The sequence below is a fragment of the Artemia franciscana genome, chromosome 16 (assembly GCF_032884065.1).
Source record: "Artemia franciscana chromosome 16, ASM3288406v1, whole genome shotgun sequence".
In the NCBI taxonomy this organism is placed as follows: domain Eukaryota; kingdom Metazoa; phylum Arthropoda; class Branchiopoda; order Anostraca; family Artemiidae; genus Artemia; species Artemia franciscana.
Window position 1 is genome coordinate 20,026,629 of NC_088878.1, and position 18,636 is coordinate 20,045,264.

Sequence of the window (18,636 nt, forward strand, 5' to 3'; positions counted from 1 at the left end):
CGGTACTTGTATGATGTTTACGATTTTTGTGTAAAATCAAAAAAACTTGAACTCGAACTTGTAGCCAGCTTTATAAGTACTGACGTGAATAATAGAGGTAGGCTATAACTATTCGAACACCTCTCTTATCATTTCATTACCCTAGTTTTTAACAGACAAACAAACTGACAGCCATTAAAAACAATGGCACATGCAGGAATAAATGGATTGTGTGTTTTTGGCAAGCCTACGTAGCCAGGGGAAAATCATGAAAATCATGAATCATGAATCATGAAACTAAATTTTTTGTTGTTCAATTTTTTTGACTTACAAATAAAGTGAACATACCACTCAATGTCTTTTTTTATGTTCTTTACAAATATAACAATAACTTCTGTCGCAAATTCAAATTTAAGCACAATTTGAGCTCTTGAAACCAAAATATTTCGAGTTTTGGGGTATAAACAAAGCTTAAAACATTGGTCTCAGCATTGAACTCCCTGCAGAAGGACTATGTGGAATCAACTAGTGCTTTAGAAATCGATGTGAACAATCGGAAGTTTTAACTTCCCCTTGAAAGCGTTTACTCGGGTCCGAATGGACAAGATTCCCTCTGTACGTCAAGGTCAGATACCGCCGTCCCCCTGATTCAATCGAAGTAGTTCTCACAGCTGCACAGGCGTTCCATATCAAAGCAGTAGGCCAGATACAGAAAAGGTTCCATTTCGAAGACGACATTTACAATTATGCTGAAATAGTTGACCCAGTGTCAGCCCAATCACTTCAGCCTGCCTCTCTGCTACCTTTTGTTAGGAAGTATGGACAGATCCCATGGGATGGAACCAAAACCGAGCAGGAGTGGAGGAGGCAGAGCCTCATCAATATTCAAAACGTCAAAACAATGGATGCCGTGACCTGCTGGTGTTTGGTATTGGTGAAAAAAATGCTGCCGGAACAGAATTTGTATCCTAACCTGAAACCGGCAGTATTATTTATTTCCACTGTTCCATTTTCAAATGTCAACGTCGAGAGGTTTTTCAGTGCTGTAAAAGTAGTAAAAACTGACCGTCAGAATAAATTGAAAACATAAACTTTGCGGGGGATTCTAAAAACAAAATTGGGAATGAAAAGGGCTCAAGAAAGTGTGGAATGTGAAGATGATCAGTTACTTCACCACATGAGAACGGTGAAAGCTTCAGCCACCATACAAAAAATGTTGAAGACACATCAGGGGAAGATAAGGTCTAATTACGTTTTACAAGTTACGATTGAACATATTAAACATCTTGTACTGTAATCTACATTACAGTATTACATTTTCTTTTCTATTTGCTTAATATTATTTGAAGTATATTTGAAGCTATTTGTATTTAGCTGATGATTAAAAAGCACTTTAAACGGCATGACAAGACATTCTATTACGGTAGTGATAGCTAGACTTCAATCTAAGAAGCCAAAATATGTTACCTTTCAATGGTACGGGTAAAATGAGATAGGGAGAAGCGGTTCAGGGAGTAATTAGAAAATAGGAGATTTTTAGGGATTTTGGAACTGAAGATGGGGATTTCTAGGGATTTTTCAACTCTTTATTAGGGATTTAAAAAATGAGAAAGTGGAAACACTGCCTGCTGGGGACAATTCTACTTCTTGAACCCTCCCCTTTATTTCAAAATACCTAAAAATTACAATTATGGCTTAGATTAGGGTGAAACAAAATGCGAGAAGGGATTATTAATTTTTCTTTTCAACAGTAGGCCAAGTTTCGGGTCATTAAGATTTCCGGCACTTTTTGGGCCTACCGCTGAAATTAAAGTAATATCGCCGAACCCAAGTACACACAAAAGGTATCATGTCAAAGTTGTTGTTTTCCAGAAGTAAGTTTTATACCCTGAAGAGTCTTCTTTGGGGTCTTGTTATTCACTGGTTCTCATATTTGTACGAAGGTACATTTTCTTAGGAAATAGACGAAACTAGTCATACTAGGCCCAGAAAAAGTTTCACAGCTTGATGTCATGTATTTTTGTTTTAATAAAGCCGCATTAGTCATTTTCAAGCTGTGACTCATACTGTTTTTCTTATCTTGGTTTTTGATTAAAAAAGATATTTATTCTTGGTCAAACGTTTAAAACTTTATTTCCGTTTTTTTTTGAAAATTGCGAATGGTGAGAATGGTGATACATACCTTTATTTTTAAGCACTATTATATATAGTGAAAAGAATTAAACATATTTTGGAAATTTAGCCCTATACACCAGATTAAAAAGAAGGTTGCAAAAATATTTACCTTTATAACTATTTATAGTCCAGGTTTCTGCGTCATCAAAATGGGCATCTCCGCCATAGATTGGGAAATAAGCATGGGCTAAAGTGCCTCCGGGCCCATCAAATGGGTCCCCATCTCCATGTTCATAGTTTTCAAACCTTGAATAAACTTCAATATTTAAATAAATGTAAACAAATAACAACCCATAAAACAATGCACACCGCATGCAATGGAACGACCTAGTTACTGAAATATTCGTCTTAGGGGTAAAATTATCTTTCATCTTGTAGGTTTCACTTAGAAGAACCAACTTTTAAAAGGAAATAAACATTTGAAACAAAACGATGAATGAAAGTCAAAATTAATTTTGAAGGAATACTATGCATAAGAGTCAAATATAAATGTTCTTATCTAGTTCCAATTGAATCCACACTGAGAACTAAAGCTGTCAACCCGAAAAAAAAACTCCCGAATAACCCTGTTGCTTTTATTTTCTTATCTACACGGTATTATATGAAAATATCTAAGAATAATTTTGGATAAATTGCTTTAAATATTATTTTTATTACTATAGGTGGAGATAGGACTTAACCACTGTCGAGGTTGACATTACAGGCGTATAAATAGGAGTTTGTTTCTACAGACCAGCACTTCATGGGGGAAGACAAAACCTCAAGAATCAACAAAAATATGGAAATCTGTTTGAAAATACAAAAAATTAAACGAGAAAGCTGTGAGCTTTTTGGAGGGGGGAATGAAAAGGTAATGAGCCCTCCACCCCCTCTGCAAGTTTCTGGTTTAATATAAACATGCCATTTGAGTAGGCTAGTGCTGAGTTTTGAAGGTATAAAAGGTACATAAATGGATTTAACAGTCTAAAACATGACATATTATATGAAAAAAAATATTACAAAGCTAACGGAATGAGTTTGAATCAACTTCGGTGACTTACCTCATGAACAAAGGTTAAAACAAGGATTGCTATGAAGCTCAAAATGATCATCTTCCCAGCACAATTCAGTAAGTAAAATTTAGTTAGTCTATTTCTTCCTCAGTTAATCTTACTTTATTTAATTGGTAAGCATCCGTAAAACAAAGCCAATCATATGAGGCTTTACAAAGTATGGCCGAAGCCAATATTTCCCCAACGTACATTTACAATCGAAGTCTAGTTAGTTTCTGATCATCATAAAAGGGCGTATCCTGTCTCGTCTCGCTGAAGGGGGATCAGGTTAAAACTTCTTCTTTTTTTGGGAGGGGGAGGGAAGAAATAGGCAGACTAATAATTTTTTTATTTGGAGAAGGTGGAAAATATTTTTCATTCAGTCAGTAACACTTATTACCCGTTTCACAGACAAGTTATAATTGTCAGAGTGATTATAGAATACATAAAGATATATCGAATCCGTCAGCGTTTCCAGGGTTTCGTTCGGGGATGGGGGGGGGATATATTCAGGGGGTGGGGGTTTACAAAAAAAACTAAAAAATGCATCAAAATTTGTTTATTGTTACATTTTTACGAGTCAGACGAAAATTCCGAGGTGGAGGGTTCAAGCTCCGACCTCCCCCTCCACTTGGATACGACGTTGATCGAATTCTACTATTTCTTATAGGTATAAATCACTTCATATAGTTTTGCGCTTCCTCATTAAATAACCAAACATTTTTATTGTTATGTAATCTTAATTTGAGAATACCTTATCTCGATATGAACTCTGCCTGTATCCCTTTTGATAAAGTTCAATTGTGTAGCTTTGGCCCATACATCAAAGGCTCTGGCGATTTCGATGTCAACGTCCAGCTTTTTTAACTTTGATGGATATCTTGAAATTCTGTATGTAAGATCTTTAACACGCCATCTGCTTCCTGTAAAGGAATTTTTTTAATTCTGAGTTTTATTTGGCGTTCTACAGGCATATGAAAAGTAAATCAGCACTTGGACATATTAGGAAACTAATTTATGACCAATTTCGTAAAAAAAAACCGTGCCCACCAACAAATTTAATCAGCATTCCTTCAACTGGTACTTGGCGACAGTTGACGATTCACCCTGCAGTTTCCATCAGAGACCGTTCAAGCTAATAATAGGCCCGTTTTTTTTACTCATCAAAGTGCTCAGATCTTACATCTTTTGACAGAAAACGATCTCAAGGAAAACCTGAGGACACCTGATCTTACTAGCTGCTCTTTTTCAAACATCTTTCTTCATTCTGATCAGTGGTCTAAGGACTTCGATAAGAATGTCATCAAAGTTTTCTCTTCAGCGTACTGTTTGGCAGTGAGCTTTAAGATCTTAGCATTTTGATGAAGCAAATAACAATAATCTGTGAGCTGGAAGATCACATTGATTAAGCAAAAACGGGCATCTGAGCAGAAAGAGGCATGATCATCGACGTAAGGTCTGCGAACTTCGATGATTCGAAGAACGGGTTCAATATCGTCGACTTTATCTATTTACCCTATAGGCATTTGAAAAAATACCACCAAAAGATCTCATAAGAACTTGCGTGATTGAATATTCAAGTTTTTTTTATGATCTATAATTTATATATACGTTCATGTGAAAAATTGCAAATTCTGTGGATCATCATTTTCATTTTTAGAAGAAACCGTATTTGACTCTTCCAGAGGAAAAGATCTTTACTTGTCGTAGATATTCGTATAGCCTACTACTTGTCCTGGTAACAGACAAATGTTTCTTTTGACTATTTAGAATAAAAACATGTTGAAAATTCCTGGAAAATCTTCCTTTTTTAGCTAATTTTTCAAGAGAAACCTAGATAATACCATGAATTTGGTTCAGCGATTGAATAGATCTGGAACAACTAAAACAAATGGTGTAAGTATCTTGTCCTTCAAGTGCAAGTCAAAGCTGTAAGCTGGTGAAAAATCGCCTATTTCACAGAGAACATAAACCTAAAGTTGTAAGTTATTTTTGTCATTTGGAAATTCATTTAGAATTTGGATTATCTATACGAACTTAGTTACTTTCAGAGCAAAGTTTCCCTCGATAAACACTCAAGATCAGGGGCGCAATTTACTACGGGGCAGTCCCCCCCTATCTGAAATTTAGCGACTTCAAAATCTTGACAAAACTAAACTAGGCCTACATAATTCAAGTATCCTCAGAAACAGATCAGTTTTCTTTAGTATACCTTTGCCTTTACAGTACTATATGGTTCATTGGTACTTACGTGTTATCCCGACAACACTCAAGAAGTGAATTTAAGTTAATCATAGTGAAATATACCTCAATATGATGAAAATATAACACTTTAGTAACACAATTATGGAAACTACAACAGAGAATCATGGAAAGCAAAGCGCCCAGAACGCATTATATTAAATACCTAACCAACTCTATATATTTAATATTAATTAAAATATACCTGCATAGTAATTTATCTCACTCTGGCTATGCTGATTATCAGAGAACGTACGCAGAAAAACCGGTTAGAATCAGATCAAACAGTTCAAACTTCTAGAGTATGGTCGAGATAACACGTAATTACCGGCTCATTTTTCACTGTCATTTTTACTAGACTTGAGAAAAGCGGCTCAAACTTTGTCAAGGATTTTGACGAAATTACGCCACTGCTCACGATATCTTATTGTGTATTCCTCTAAAATGTTTATCTACGTTAAATTATGATTTTTCAACAAGATCTCTAGATGGCAAAACGAATTATCTCTTGACAAACAGTTGCTGAGCTTGTTATATTTATTACCCTGCGTTCAAAATAGCTTACTGTAATTAATTGTAAATACTTATTGGACAAGTCCAGATTATTATGGGTACCTACGCATTATACCGACCCCATCCAATAAGTGAAATTAGAAAACATGAACTTACTTCACAATAAGCAGAATAATTTTAGCTAAGACATTTCGCATGCAGCCCCGCTACACTTTACCCCCCCCCCCCTCACCCCTTAAGGTGCAAATGTATAGCCCAAGTTATATATTACCAATGCAATTTGCCACCTGTAACTTGTTTTTTCCAGTTTTTGCTTAGTCACAGTTGATTAAATTTACAGGTAGACGGGTTGAAACAAGAGAGACGCATTGGGAGAATGGATAGAAAATATATAATTTGGGCTATATATTTGCACATTAGGGGAGTTGAAGGAAGCATAGCGGGGCTGCATACAAAATCTGGTAACTACAATTATTCTGCATATTATGAAGTATGGATGGGTGGTTCAACTTCACTTCTTGGGTGGGGTCGGTATAATACGTAAGTACATTATTATGCTCTATTGAACACAGTTTGGACATCAAAATTTATTTTACAGGAGTAATTAGAAAGTTGGAAGAAATGGTCAAAGTCTAGTGGTCAAACTTCACCACTCTACAGGTGAATGTTGTTCCTATTGTACCAAAAATAATAGTTAGAAAAAAAAAACATTTTATTTTAACATCTTGAAGCGCCATGGCTTCTTTTAAGCCATTTAGGTCTTCTTTTAACCAAAAAATTTTGAATTTACTCTTACAGATAAATAGACCAAGGACTTTCTACTTAAAAAAGAAATAGCTGCAACTGCTTTAAGGAGGAAACAGCGACTATCATATACGGAGTAATTTCTGTTCGTTTTAAGTTTTAATCTCGCTCCTTACTTTCAGTTAAAAAAACTTGTTTTTTTAACTTAATTTTTGAACGTTTTTGACATAATGCATGTTTTTATTTTGGCTCACTGCACATGAATAATGAAAACGAAATTTGCATATTAATTTATTTTTATGGCTAAATGGCTTTCTCATAGTATTGATCGGACAAATTAGAGAAAAAGGAAGCGGGGGAGTAGGCCTAGTTACCCTCCCATTTTTTGGTTATTTAAAAAGACAACTAGAACTTTTAGTTTTTTACGAACGTTTTTATTAGTAAAAATATAGAGCAAACTGTCTCCCTCTTCATAGTATTATGGAAAAATAGGTGTCACCCCGAAATGCGGTATACTTGTCCAATTTGCGGTGATCTTGATGGGCAAGACCATTTTCTTTTCAGGTGTCAGGGTCTAAATGAGTTAAGAGGGAGCTTTCTTGGGGTGGATGGTCGTGAGCCCCTTCTTGGAACTTTGATGTCGACGTCGAAAATAAATATAGTAGCAGTGGCAAATTTTGTCCGGAAGGGTCTTGTTATTCGAAAGTCGATTGTTACATAATTTAGTTTGTTTGTTGTTATATATGTATGTATATGGCCTGAAAAATGGCTTTAAATACAGTCATTCATTCATTCATATACGTAACTTCCGAATTAACTTTTGTAACGAACTTCTATATTCGTATGTTTTTATTACGTATATGAGGGGGTTCACCCCCTCGTCAATACCTCGCTATTTACAAAAAATTTGAATTTTGTCCCAATTCCTTAAGAATGACCCCTGAATCACAAAGGCCTTAGAATAAATAGTTGAAATTAATAAAATTACTTTAGCGTAAAGAGCGAGGTATTAGGAGGAGGTGAAATCCACACATGCGTAACAATTTCTGTTCGCTTTAAGTTTTAATGGTGCTCCATACTTTCAGTTGAAAAACTTTTTCATATTTATTTTTTCATTGTTCTTTAAAAAAAACACTAAAAAATCCTGCACCCCCTTCGTGGAAATTTTCTTCCCCCATAATAAATTCCCCCATGGAAAGTTCCCCCCGTAAAACCCCCTCCCTCCAACCAACAAAATCCCCCTGAAAGCGTCTGTACACTTCCCAATAACCATTATTATGCGTAAACACTGGTCAAAGTTTGTAACTTGCAGCCCCTCCCACGGGGACTGTGGGGAAGTAAGGCGTCCCCAAAAACATATTTATTAGGTTTTTCGACTATGTTGAATAAAATGGCTATCTCAGAATTTTGATCCGGTGACTTTGGGGAAAACGAGCGTGGGAGGAGGCCTAGATGTCCTTCAATTTGTTAGTCACTTAAAAAGGGCACTAACACTTTTAATTTCAGTTAAAATGAGCACTCACAAGACATTCTAGGACCACTGTATCGATACGATCACCCCTGGGAAAAACAACAAAAAACAAAAAACAAATAAACACGCATCCGTGATCTGTCTTGTGACAAAAAATGCAAAATTCCACATTTTTGTATATAGGAGCCTGAAACTTCCACTGTAGAGCTCTCTGTTACGCTGAATCTGATGGTGTGATTTTCGTTAAGAATTCTTTTGTGGTATGTGATTTTCGGTGTGAATTCTTTGACTTTTAAGGGATGTTCCCCCCTGTTTTCTAAAATAAGGCAAATTTTCTCAGGCTCGTAACTTTTGATGGGCAAGTCTAAATTTAATAAAACTTATATATTTAAAATCAGCACTAAATTCAATTCTTTTGAAGTTACTATTGTTATAAAAATTCCGTTTTTTAGTGTTTCGGTTACTATTGAGCCGGGTCGCTCCTTACTACAGTTCGTTACCACGAACTGTTTGAATTGAGGGTATCCCAATTCTATTTGGGCGCAGACGGATTGGCTATTTCATGCAAAATTCTGGCAAAATTTTTAACCCGTTATTTTGTGATCTTGTATAGTGAAGAATCTCAAAACCTCATTCCAGAAGTACTCGTTGAGACTGGAAACTTACTTCTTTTTCTTTTTTGAGTGAGTCGATGTATTTTCAGCCACAGCCCCTTTCAGACTGCGCTACTTTTCTTTAATGTGTATCTTCCACGTGCAAGCTCTTGGTATGTAATTAAATAAAAAAAAATTATTTTTTTAACTGAAAGTAAGGAGCGACATTAAAACTTAAAACGAATAGAAATTACCCCGTATATGAAAGGGGCTGTTCCCTCCTCAGCGCCCTACTCTTTGCGCTAAAGTTTGACTCTTTCTCTCAACTCTACTTTTTAAAACAGTAAAAACTTTAGCATTAAGAGCAGGACGTTGAGGGGGGAACAGCCCATTTCATATACGGGGTAATTTCTGTTCGTTTTAAGTTTTAATGTCGCTCCTTACTTTCAGTTTAAAAAACTTTTTTTTATTTAATTTCTGAACGTTTTTTTAGTTAATCCATGTTTTGATTTCGGCTCTCCGCAGATGAATAATTAAAGCGAAATTTGCATATTTATTTATTTGGCTAAATGGCTTTTCCATAGTTTTGATCGAATGATTTCGAGAAAAAAGGAGGGGGAGGAGGCCCAGTTGCCCTCCAATTTTTTGGGTACTTAAAAAGGCAACTAGAACTTCTAGTTTTTTACGAGAGTTTTCATTAGTAAAAGATATGCGTAACTTACGAATTAGTTTACGTAACAAGCTTCTATATTCGTATGTTTTTATTACGTATATGAAAGGGTTCGTCCGCTCGTCAATACCTCGCTCTTTACACGAAAGCCTAAAGTTTGTCCCCTGAATCACAAAGGCCATAGAATAAATAGTTGAAATTACTAAAATACTTTAGCGTAAAGAGTGAGGTATTAGGTGAAGGTGAACCCCTTATATGCGTAATATTTTCTGTTCATTTTAAGTTTTAATGCAACTCCTTACTTTCAGTTGAAAAAACTTTCATATTTATTTTTTCATTGTTTTTTTTAAATAATGCTAGAAAATACTGTGCCCTCTTTATGGAAATCTTCTTCCTCCATGACAAATTCCTCCATGGAAAGTTTCCCCCACATAACCCCCCTCTTCTCAACCCCCCTCCCAACCAATAATCCCCCTGAAAACGTCTGTACACTTCCCAATAACCATTACTGTATGCAAACACTGGTCAAAATTTGTAACTTGCAGCCCCTCCCACGGGGACTGTGGGGGAGTAAATCACCCCCAAAGACATAGTTATAAGGTTTTTAGACTATGTTGAATAAACTGGCTATCTCAGAATTTTGATCCGACGACTTTGGGGAAAAAGGGGCGTGGGAGGGGGCCTAGGTGCCATCCAATTTTTTTGGTCACTTAAAAAGAGCACTAGAACTCTTCATTTCCGTTCGAATGAGCCATCTCTCAAAATTCTAGGGCCACTGGGTCGATATGATCACCCCTGGGAAAAAGAAAAAAAAAACAACAAATAAACACGCATTCGTGATTTGTCTTCTGGTAAAAAATACAAAATTCCACATTTTTGTAGATAGGAGCTTGGAACTTCAACAGTATGCTTCTCTGGAACGCTGAATCTAATGGTGTGATTTTCGTTGAGATCCTATGACTTTTAGGGGGGTGTTTTCACCTATTTTCTAAAGCAGGGCAAATTTTCTCAGGGTCGTAACTTTTGATGGGTAAGACTAAACTTGATGAAACTTATATATTTGAAATCAGCATTAAAATGTGATTCTTTTGGTGTAACTATTGGTATCAAAATTTCGCTTTTTAGAGTTTTAGTTACTATAGCTGAGATTCAGTTTTATTTGCCATCCTAATTTGTATATTTTAAAATTGCTTTGTATTTTATTCGATTCAAAAATACGTTGAAAATAGACAAAATACTTAGAAAAAAAGAACATTTCTCTATTTTCTAAGTATGCTTACACAAGAAAAGATCAAAGTAATATTTTAATTCTGGTTCGTTGATTGGATAGATCCGAAACTAATTAATCCAATATTATGAAATCTTGTCCAATCGATACAGCTGTTGGCTTGTTGTAAAATAGCGTGTTTCACACTGAACAAAACCTTAAATGATTATCCTTTTAATACAAAATTAAAAAAAAAGTTTTTTAACTGAAAGTAAGAAGCGACATTGAAACTTAAAACGAACAGAAATTATTCCGTATATGAAAGGGGCTGTTCCCTCATTAACGCCCCGCTTTTTACGCTAAAGTTTGACTCTTTCTCACCACTCTACTTTTTAAAACAATAAAATAACTTTAGCGTAAAGAGCGGGGGATTGGGGAGGGGAGAGCCCGTTTCATATACGGAATAATTTTATTTTATATTAAAAAGTTTATTTCAAAAGTTTTAATGTCGCTCTTTGCTTTCAGTTAAAAAAAAACTTGTTTTTTCTTCTATTTTAAAAGCCGAACTGGCAAGCCATGACAAAAAAAATACAACAAAGAGAGATAAAACTCAATGAAAAGACATCGTAAACTAGGCGTCTTCAGCACAAGATAAACAAAGATAAGAAGAAAAACACTAAACTGAAAAAAAATAAATCCACCACCAATATTAATAAATACAATTGTCCTAACTCACCCACGTAGGGAAAAGAAGCTATTAGAGTTACTTCAATGAGAACATCAAAGAAATATTTCAGGCGAAATATCTGTGTTGTTTAAAGTCTTCCATATTTTCTCTCTACTGGCCGAAGTCTCGTTTGATGTCTTTTCATTGAGTTTTACCTCTCTTTGTTGTTTTTTTGCTTTTATTTACTTTCTGAACGCATTTTAATTAATGCAGGTTTTGAACTTGGCTCATCGTACATGAATAATAAAAAAAAAATGTGCATATTAAATTTACTTTTTTTAAAATAATAATAACCTTATTATAACCAATAATAACCGTTTTATACCCGAAACCGTAATTTTCTCAGATTTTCCTTTTGTTGTCATTACGCATACGAGAGAGTTGCCCCTCCTCAGTACCTCCCTCTTAACGCTTAAGTATTTGTGAACTTGTAAAAAAGCTTATTGTTCTAATTAAACGGTCCTTGTGTGTCAGGAGTCATTCTTAAATAATCGGAACAAAAAGTCAAACCTTAGCGTAAACAATGAGGGACTGGGAAGGGGGAAACCCCCTCAGATGCCTAATAATTTCTGTTCGTTTTAAGTTTTAATGTTGTTCCTTACTTTCAGTTGATAACACTTGTTTTTTTAATTTAATTTCTGATCGTTTAAACGAATAAAAAAACTTGTTTTTTTATTTTACAACTTTATTTAACAACTTATTTAACCACAAGCCGAAGACATCAATATCTTTCGTTTATTGCCACATAAAAATTATAGTTATGAAGCTGTTTAAGATAAAATTATACGCTGTTTTTTTTTTTTTTTTTTTTTTTTTTACCTCTCGTCCGACAGGCTCTGCTACTAATCATATAAAACGGCTCCACAAGTAAAGAGAAGTTTTCCGCAGCCTTCTTTAAAATTATATGTACTTTGTACACATGAATCATCATGCGACTTTTATTTTGAGTCTTGTACAATTAAACAAAATTCCCGTTACCTCTTTTGCGGCGAAAGACAGAGAGAAAATACAGGAATTCAAAACCAGTTTCCGGATGTGAATCATCCATCTTAAAAGCATAGTTTGGTGATGACTTGTATGAATCGTATTTCTTTTCGTAATCGTTTCTTAGCACAGGTTAGATGCCAATATTTTGGTATCTAAGCTGTGTTTCTTAGTAACCAAGAAAACATACTGAAATGTTAAAACAGTCCAGCAACGAGTCGATGTTGGTTTCGAGAGGCCAATTTTTAAAACATCATTCCATGAAAAGGTAATCCTAACGCTGAATTCTTGACTAGTTTGACACGCAAAGAAATATTTCTAGCGAGTTAAAGTAACACAAAAACCTAGTGCAAGTGACCAACAAAAGAATCAATAGTTTTTTTTAGAGAACATATCAAACATTTTTTTGTGTCGATTTTTGTTACTGGACAAAAATTTGGAAGGGGGTTACACTTGGTACTACTACTACTACTAACAACTCACCGATGCACCAAGTCACCTGAGGCCAACACAGCTACGTACGATCCTCTTCCATCCCAATCTGTTCAAAGCCTCCCTTTTTACACCCTCCAAGGTAGTTCCTATTTCCTTTAAATCTTTCTTTATAAAATCCTCCCACACCAGACGACGACGATCTGCTTTCCGTTTAGCCCTAGACGGTTGGCCGAAAAGGACAATTTTTGGCAATCTATCATCCTTCATCCGCATAACGTGCCCTAGCCATCTCAATCTTTCTTTCATTATAGACCTAAAAAGCGGGATTGAACTACATTTTTCGTACTGCCTACTAATGATGATAGAAGGTAATAAGCTTACCTAAGCTATGGATGTCAGGTGATTGATTTTTCTTCTAACGATAATTTCGACAGGACCTGTGCCTGTCATCATCAGGTTAATTCAAATTTCTTGCCAGAAAGTAAAATCACTAAATAAATAAAACTAAAAACACTGAACAACACTAATGATGAGCCGAACCTGGAGTTATTGTTGTGCCATGGCCCGAATTTTGGTAGAGGCGTTGATGGCTGCTGTCCTAGTGGATCTTAAAGAGGTTGGGCCTTTAGGAAAGGGGTGGAGTTTTTTGTGAGTTTTCAATTTATGGGTGATACTTTCTGGCAAGAAATTTGAATTAACCTGATGATGACAGGCACAGGTCCTGTCGAAATTATCGTTAGAAGAAAAATCAATCACCTGACATCCATAGCTTAGGTAAGCTTATTACCTTCTATCATCATTATGTATGAAAGTCGGGTTGGCCTTAGAGAATATAAATATGAAAAAAACTTCGTTTTCTTAAAGAGTTAAAGAGGCTGCGTCCCAAAGTCGAACCTTAAAACGTACAGGAATTAGAAGAGGCAGTTGGGGGGCTGCCGCCCCCCAAACCCCCAGCTTTTAAAGACTCTTTTGTACAGGTTTTTTTTTTTGGGGGGGGGACTTCATTGTTACTAATTACTAGTTTCGGCGCAATGGTTCTCCTGTCCTCTTGTGTTTAACATTTTTCGAAGTTATTCCATTATTCATTCATTTCAATTTTTTGTTAATTAAAAGAGGGCCTTTCCGAAGCCAAGAGCTGGGGGTTAGCAAAAAAACAAAAAACCTGTACAAAAGAGTCTTTAAAAGCTGGGGGTTTGGGGGGCGGCAGCCCCCCAACTGCCTCTTCTAATTCCTGTACGTTTTAAGGTTCGACTTTGGGACGCAGCCTCTTTAACTCTTTAAGAAAACGAAGTTTTTTTCATATTATTTCTGTACGTTTTTCTACAATCCATGGTGGATGTAATTTAATAATTCCTGTACTCCTCGTACAGGAATTAGGAGAGGAACTTGGGTGGCTGCCGCCCCCCCCCCCCCGCTTTTAAATCATTGTATAAAATAGAAAAAAAATAGATAGAATGACCGAAATGTTTCTTTTGCTCATAAGAAGCTAATATTCTGTTATCTCTCAAATGATAAGCTGTCCAGGTGTTATCAAAAATTTTTCTGGAATGGAGCTGGATTTTTATGATGCTTGCAGTCATTCTCGCCGTGCCGAGCTGATTATTTTGATGTACTTGAATGTTGATATTCGTAACTTTTAAGAATTTCAAAAATTAACATGGGACTATTAGACTATTAGGACTATAAGAAGACTATTAGGAGAGGCAAACCCCCCGCTTTTAAAGACTCTTTTGTACAGGTTTAATTTTTTTCATATTAATTCTGTACGTTTTTCTACAATCCATGGTGGATGTAATTTAATAATTCCTGTACTCCTCGTACAGGAATTAGGAGAGGAACCCCCCCCCCGCTTTTAAATCATTGTATAAAATAGAAAAAAAAATAGATAGAATGACCGAAATGTTTCTTTTGCTCATAAGAAGCTAATATTCTGTTATCTCTCAAATGATAAGCTGTCCAGGTGTTATCAAAATTTTTTTGATGTTGTGAAAAAAAACCGCCCGTAAGGGACTTGAACCCTTGACCCGAGGATTAAAAGTCTCACGCTCTACCAACTGAGCTAATAACTTGCATGTGTATAAATATAACTTCTCAATAGCTTTTAAAAATTTCAAATTAACATGGGCTTTTATGGAGAGAAATCCGTTAATTTAAATAGCTAATGGGTGGTTTCTGGAAAACAGGGAAGGAGTTATCGGATCAAGCTGAAATTTCGCGGATAAGCTCCTGGGCCGTAGGGGACCTTAACTTGTGAATTTCAGCCCGATCGGACAACATTAAAAGGGGTGGGGGGGAGTTGGAGGGTCGAAACTTTCGGGGGGTTAAGATTTTCCTACGAAACTTTCATGGGCACTTACTCGGAGAATTCCGCATCGAATGAGTCTTCGTACACCCAGATCCGATGTCGGATGTGACCTGTAGGCGTGGCGAAAAAGAAAGTAAATGAATTTTAAGTGGCTATGCGTGGTTTCTGGAAAACAGGGAAGGAGTAATCGGATCAAGCTGAAATTTCGCGGATAAGCTCCTGGGCCCTAGGGGACCTTAACTTGTGAATTTCAGCCCGATCGTACAACGTTAAAGGGGGGCTTGGGTTGACAGGTCGAAACTTTCGGCCAGATTTTCCCCATGAAGAAAAAGTTGGAGGGGGATGAAATTTTGCAGGTTTCTTAGTTGGAGCTCGGGCTACGAAATGCATCCCTCCCCATCCGTCTGCGACCACTGGAACCGAAGATCGCTTAACATTGTCGTGTGTCGCCTCTTTATAGAGGCACGAGTGTGCCTCCTTGATTACTGCCTACTATTTGAAATACGGTCAATCAGTCGGGTGCCCAGAACAATCCGCATACAATTTCTCTGGAAAACATCTAATAAATCTTCATCCGCTTTTCGGAGCGCCTATACTTCAGAGCCATATTTGACCACGGTCATCACTATACCTTCCAATATTTTAATCTTGGTTTGCAGACTTACCTTCCTATTCTTCCAAACTTTTTTAACGGTTAAAAAAACACCCTGAGCTTTGATTATTCTACTTTGAACATTTTCACTGCTCCCACCGTCTTTGCACCTCCCCTGAATACGGTCCTGCTGGTGGGGTTAGAAACCATCAACAGCTCAGTAGAACCAAAATGAAACTTGATATTCTTGTAACGTTCAGTTCTGGCCCCCTTTAAGACATTATTTATATATACAACCATTAATCTAACCTTTTAGGAGGTTAAATAAGGTATGTTTTGTCTCATGTAAATTAATGAATAAATGTTATTGGTTGTGAAACAGCGGGGGTAAGAAAAGCCGCAAATTGGATAATCAACAGCTGGATATCTAGAATTCGTGAAATACGATCTTTCTGGAGTTCCACACACATTCCTTTATCATCAAAAATAGATTACAGATTTAATGTTACCCATGTACAGAGATGACAATATTTTATTTCAAAAAGAAGAAAAGAGTTTTTGGCGCAAATTTTATGACTTTCCGACTTTTAGGAGACTATTCCGTGCAACTCTGCCCCACACGGTGTCCCTGGGTGCATACAACTTTTTAGTTTTACCTCTACCTGTGGATCTATCTCTAGTATCTTTGACCTTACCGCTTGTGTTTTGAGACTTCTATAACTAAACTATATACGGTAGTTATGACCTTGAATAATGAGGAGTGCTTTTTGAGAACCAGTTACCTTCATAAGTTCTTCTTTTTTCTAAGCATAGTTTACAATGATTATTCTAGCCACCAGGGGAGAATCCAGGATTTTCTTTAGGGGGAGGGAGGGGGCATAATAGGTTACTTCGATAAACTTGCGAACAAAGAAATGCATGCAATTTAAAGGGAACCTAGACAATTATGTGTCGTAAGTAGGTAGTGGAAACAGTCGTAAATTTAATCCGAAGTCTGGCGAGGGTTAAAGTTCTAATAAAGCTCTTGAGATTAAAATGGTTTAAAAATATTGATACAAAAACAGTAAGTTATAAAACCCGCCCAGCCATAAAAAAAACATAAAAAGCTGTTAACCATCTATAAAGAAATATAATATTTAATATTTTTCTGCATAATTTTTTGCCTTCGCACTTCTGACCGCTATGGCGAGTGACTTCAGCTTTTTATTGTCAAAAAAAGATAGGTCTTAAAACATCTTTTGGGGTCATGCACTCTTTGTGACAATTTGCATAGGTCAAACCATTTAACTGTCACTTAACTTTATGGCATCGCTTAGTAATTATGATAGAAATGAAGAGTAGGGAATGAGGATAAAGTTATAACTTGAATATTCGTAAAATATATATTAAACATTAAATATTAGTTATTTTTGGAGCGTAACGAGAAAAACAGAATGAAGAGATAGAAATATATAGAAGAAATTTAAAACGAAAGTTTTAAGTATAGGCAATAAAGCATTAACTAATCACTGTTTCTTTTTAAATATAGTTTTTTAATATACAGTGTCAGCTTTGACGAAATCTCAAAAATTTACTAAATTTTACTTTTCATAACAACGTAATGTATCTTTCCACTTTTTAAAGTTCTATATATTTCGCTTAAGTTACAAAATTCACAATTTTATAATAAAAATCTATTTCTGTATTTCCACAACCACCATATCTATTTATACACGGTCGATGTCTACCTCAATATTAAACACAAAAAAACAAGTTTTTTAAATGAAAGTAATTACTCCGTATATGAAAGGGGCTTTGACTCTTTCTCTTAGGGGCTTTACGCTAAAGTTTGACTCTTTCTCTTAACTCTACATTTTAAAACAGTAAAAAACTTTAGTGTAAAACTTTATACGGAGTCATTTCTGTTCTTTTTAAGTTTTAATGTCGCTCCTTACTTTCATTTAAAAAACTTATTTTTTTGTTTAATTTCTGGACGTTTTTGAATTAATGCATTTTTTTATCTTGGCTCTCCGCGCACAAATGATTAAAACGAAATTTGCATATTAACTTTTTTTGGCTAAATGGCTTTTTCATAGTTTTAATCGGAAGACTTTGAGAAAAAAGGAGCGAGAGAGGAGGCCTAGTTGCACTCCAGTTTTTTGATTACTTAAAAAGGCAACTATAACTTTTATTTTTTTACGAACGTTTTCATAAGTAAAAAATATGCGTAACTTACGAATAAACTTACGTAGCGAACTTCTATATTCGTATGTTTTTATTGCGTATATGAAGGGGCTCACCCCTCGTCGATACCTCGCTCTTTACACTAAAGCTTAAATTTTGTCCCAATTCCTTAAGAATGACCCCTGAATCACAAAGGCCGTAGAATAAATAGTTGTAATTACTAAAAATACTTTAGCGTAAAAAGAGAGGTATTACGAGAAGCTAAACCCCTCATATGCGTAATAACTTCTGTTCGTTTTAAGTTTTAATGCTGCTCCTCACTTTCAGTAGAAAAAACTTTTCATATTTATTTTTTCATTGTTTTTCTAAATAATGCTAGAAAATCCTGCGCCCCCTCCATTGAAAGTATCTTCCCCCATGAGAAGTTCCTCCATGGAAAGATCCTCCCACGTAACCCCCCCCCCCCAACTCTCCCCCCAAACCGACAATCCCCATGAAAACGTCTGTACACTTCCCAGTAACCATTATTCGCATCCGTGATTTGTCTTCTGGCAAAAAATGCGAAATTCCACATTTTTGAAGATAGGCGCTTGAAACTTCTACAATAAGGTTCTCTAATACGCTGAATCTGATAGTGTGATTTTCGTTAAGATCGTATTACTTTTAGGGGGTATTTCCCCCTATTTTTTAAAATGAGGCAAATTTTATAAGGGTAATAACTTTTGACGGGCAAGACTAATCTTGATGAAGCTTATATATTTGAAATCACCATTAAAATGCGATTCTTTTGATGTAACTATTGGCAT

The 18,636-nt window shown here is 35.7% G+C and overlaps 1 protein-coding gene across 2 annotated transcripts in view; it reads right to left on the reverse strand.

Moving 5' to 3' along the window:
* Window positions 1-18,636, reverse strand: part of LOC136037187 (matrix metalloproteinase-24-like) — an 88,055-nt gene that overhangs the window by 44,064 nt on the left and 25,355 nt on the right. For both annotated transcript variants that reach the window (XM_065719745.1, XM_065719746.1), the window contains exons 4-5: window positions 3,940-4,108; window positions 2,264-2,400 (exon numbers count right to left, since the gene is read on the reverse strand). In XM_065719745.1, coding sequence (XP_065575817.1) covers window positions 2,264-2,400; window positions 3,940-4,108 — 306 coding nt within the window. The remainder of the gene's footprint in view (window positions 1-2,263; window positions 2,401-3,939; window positions 4,109-18,636) is intronic.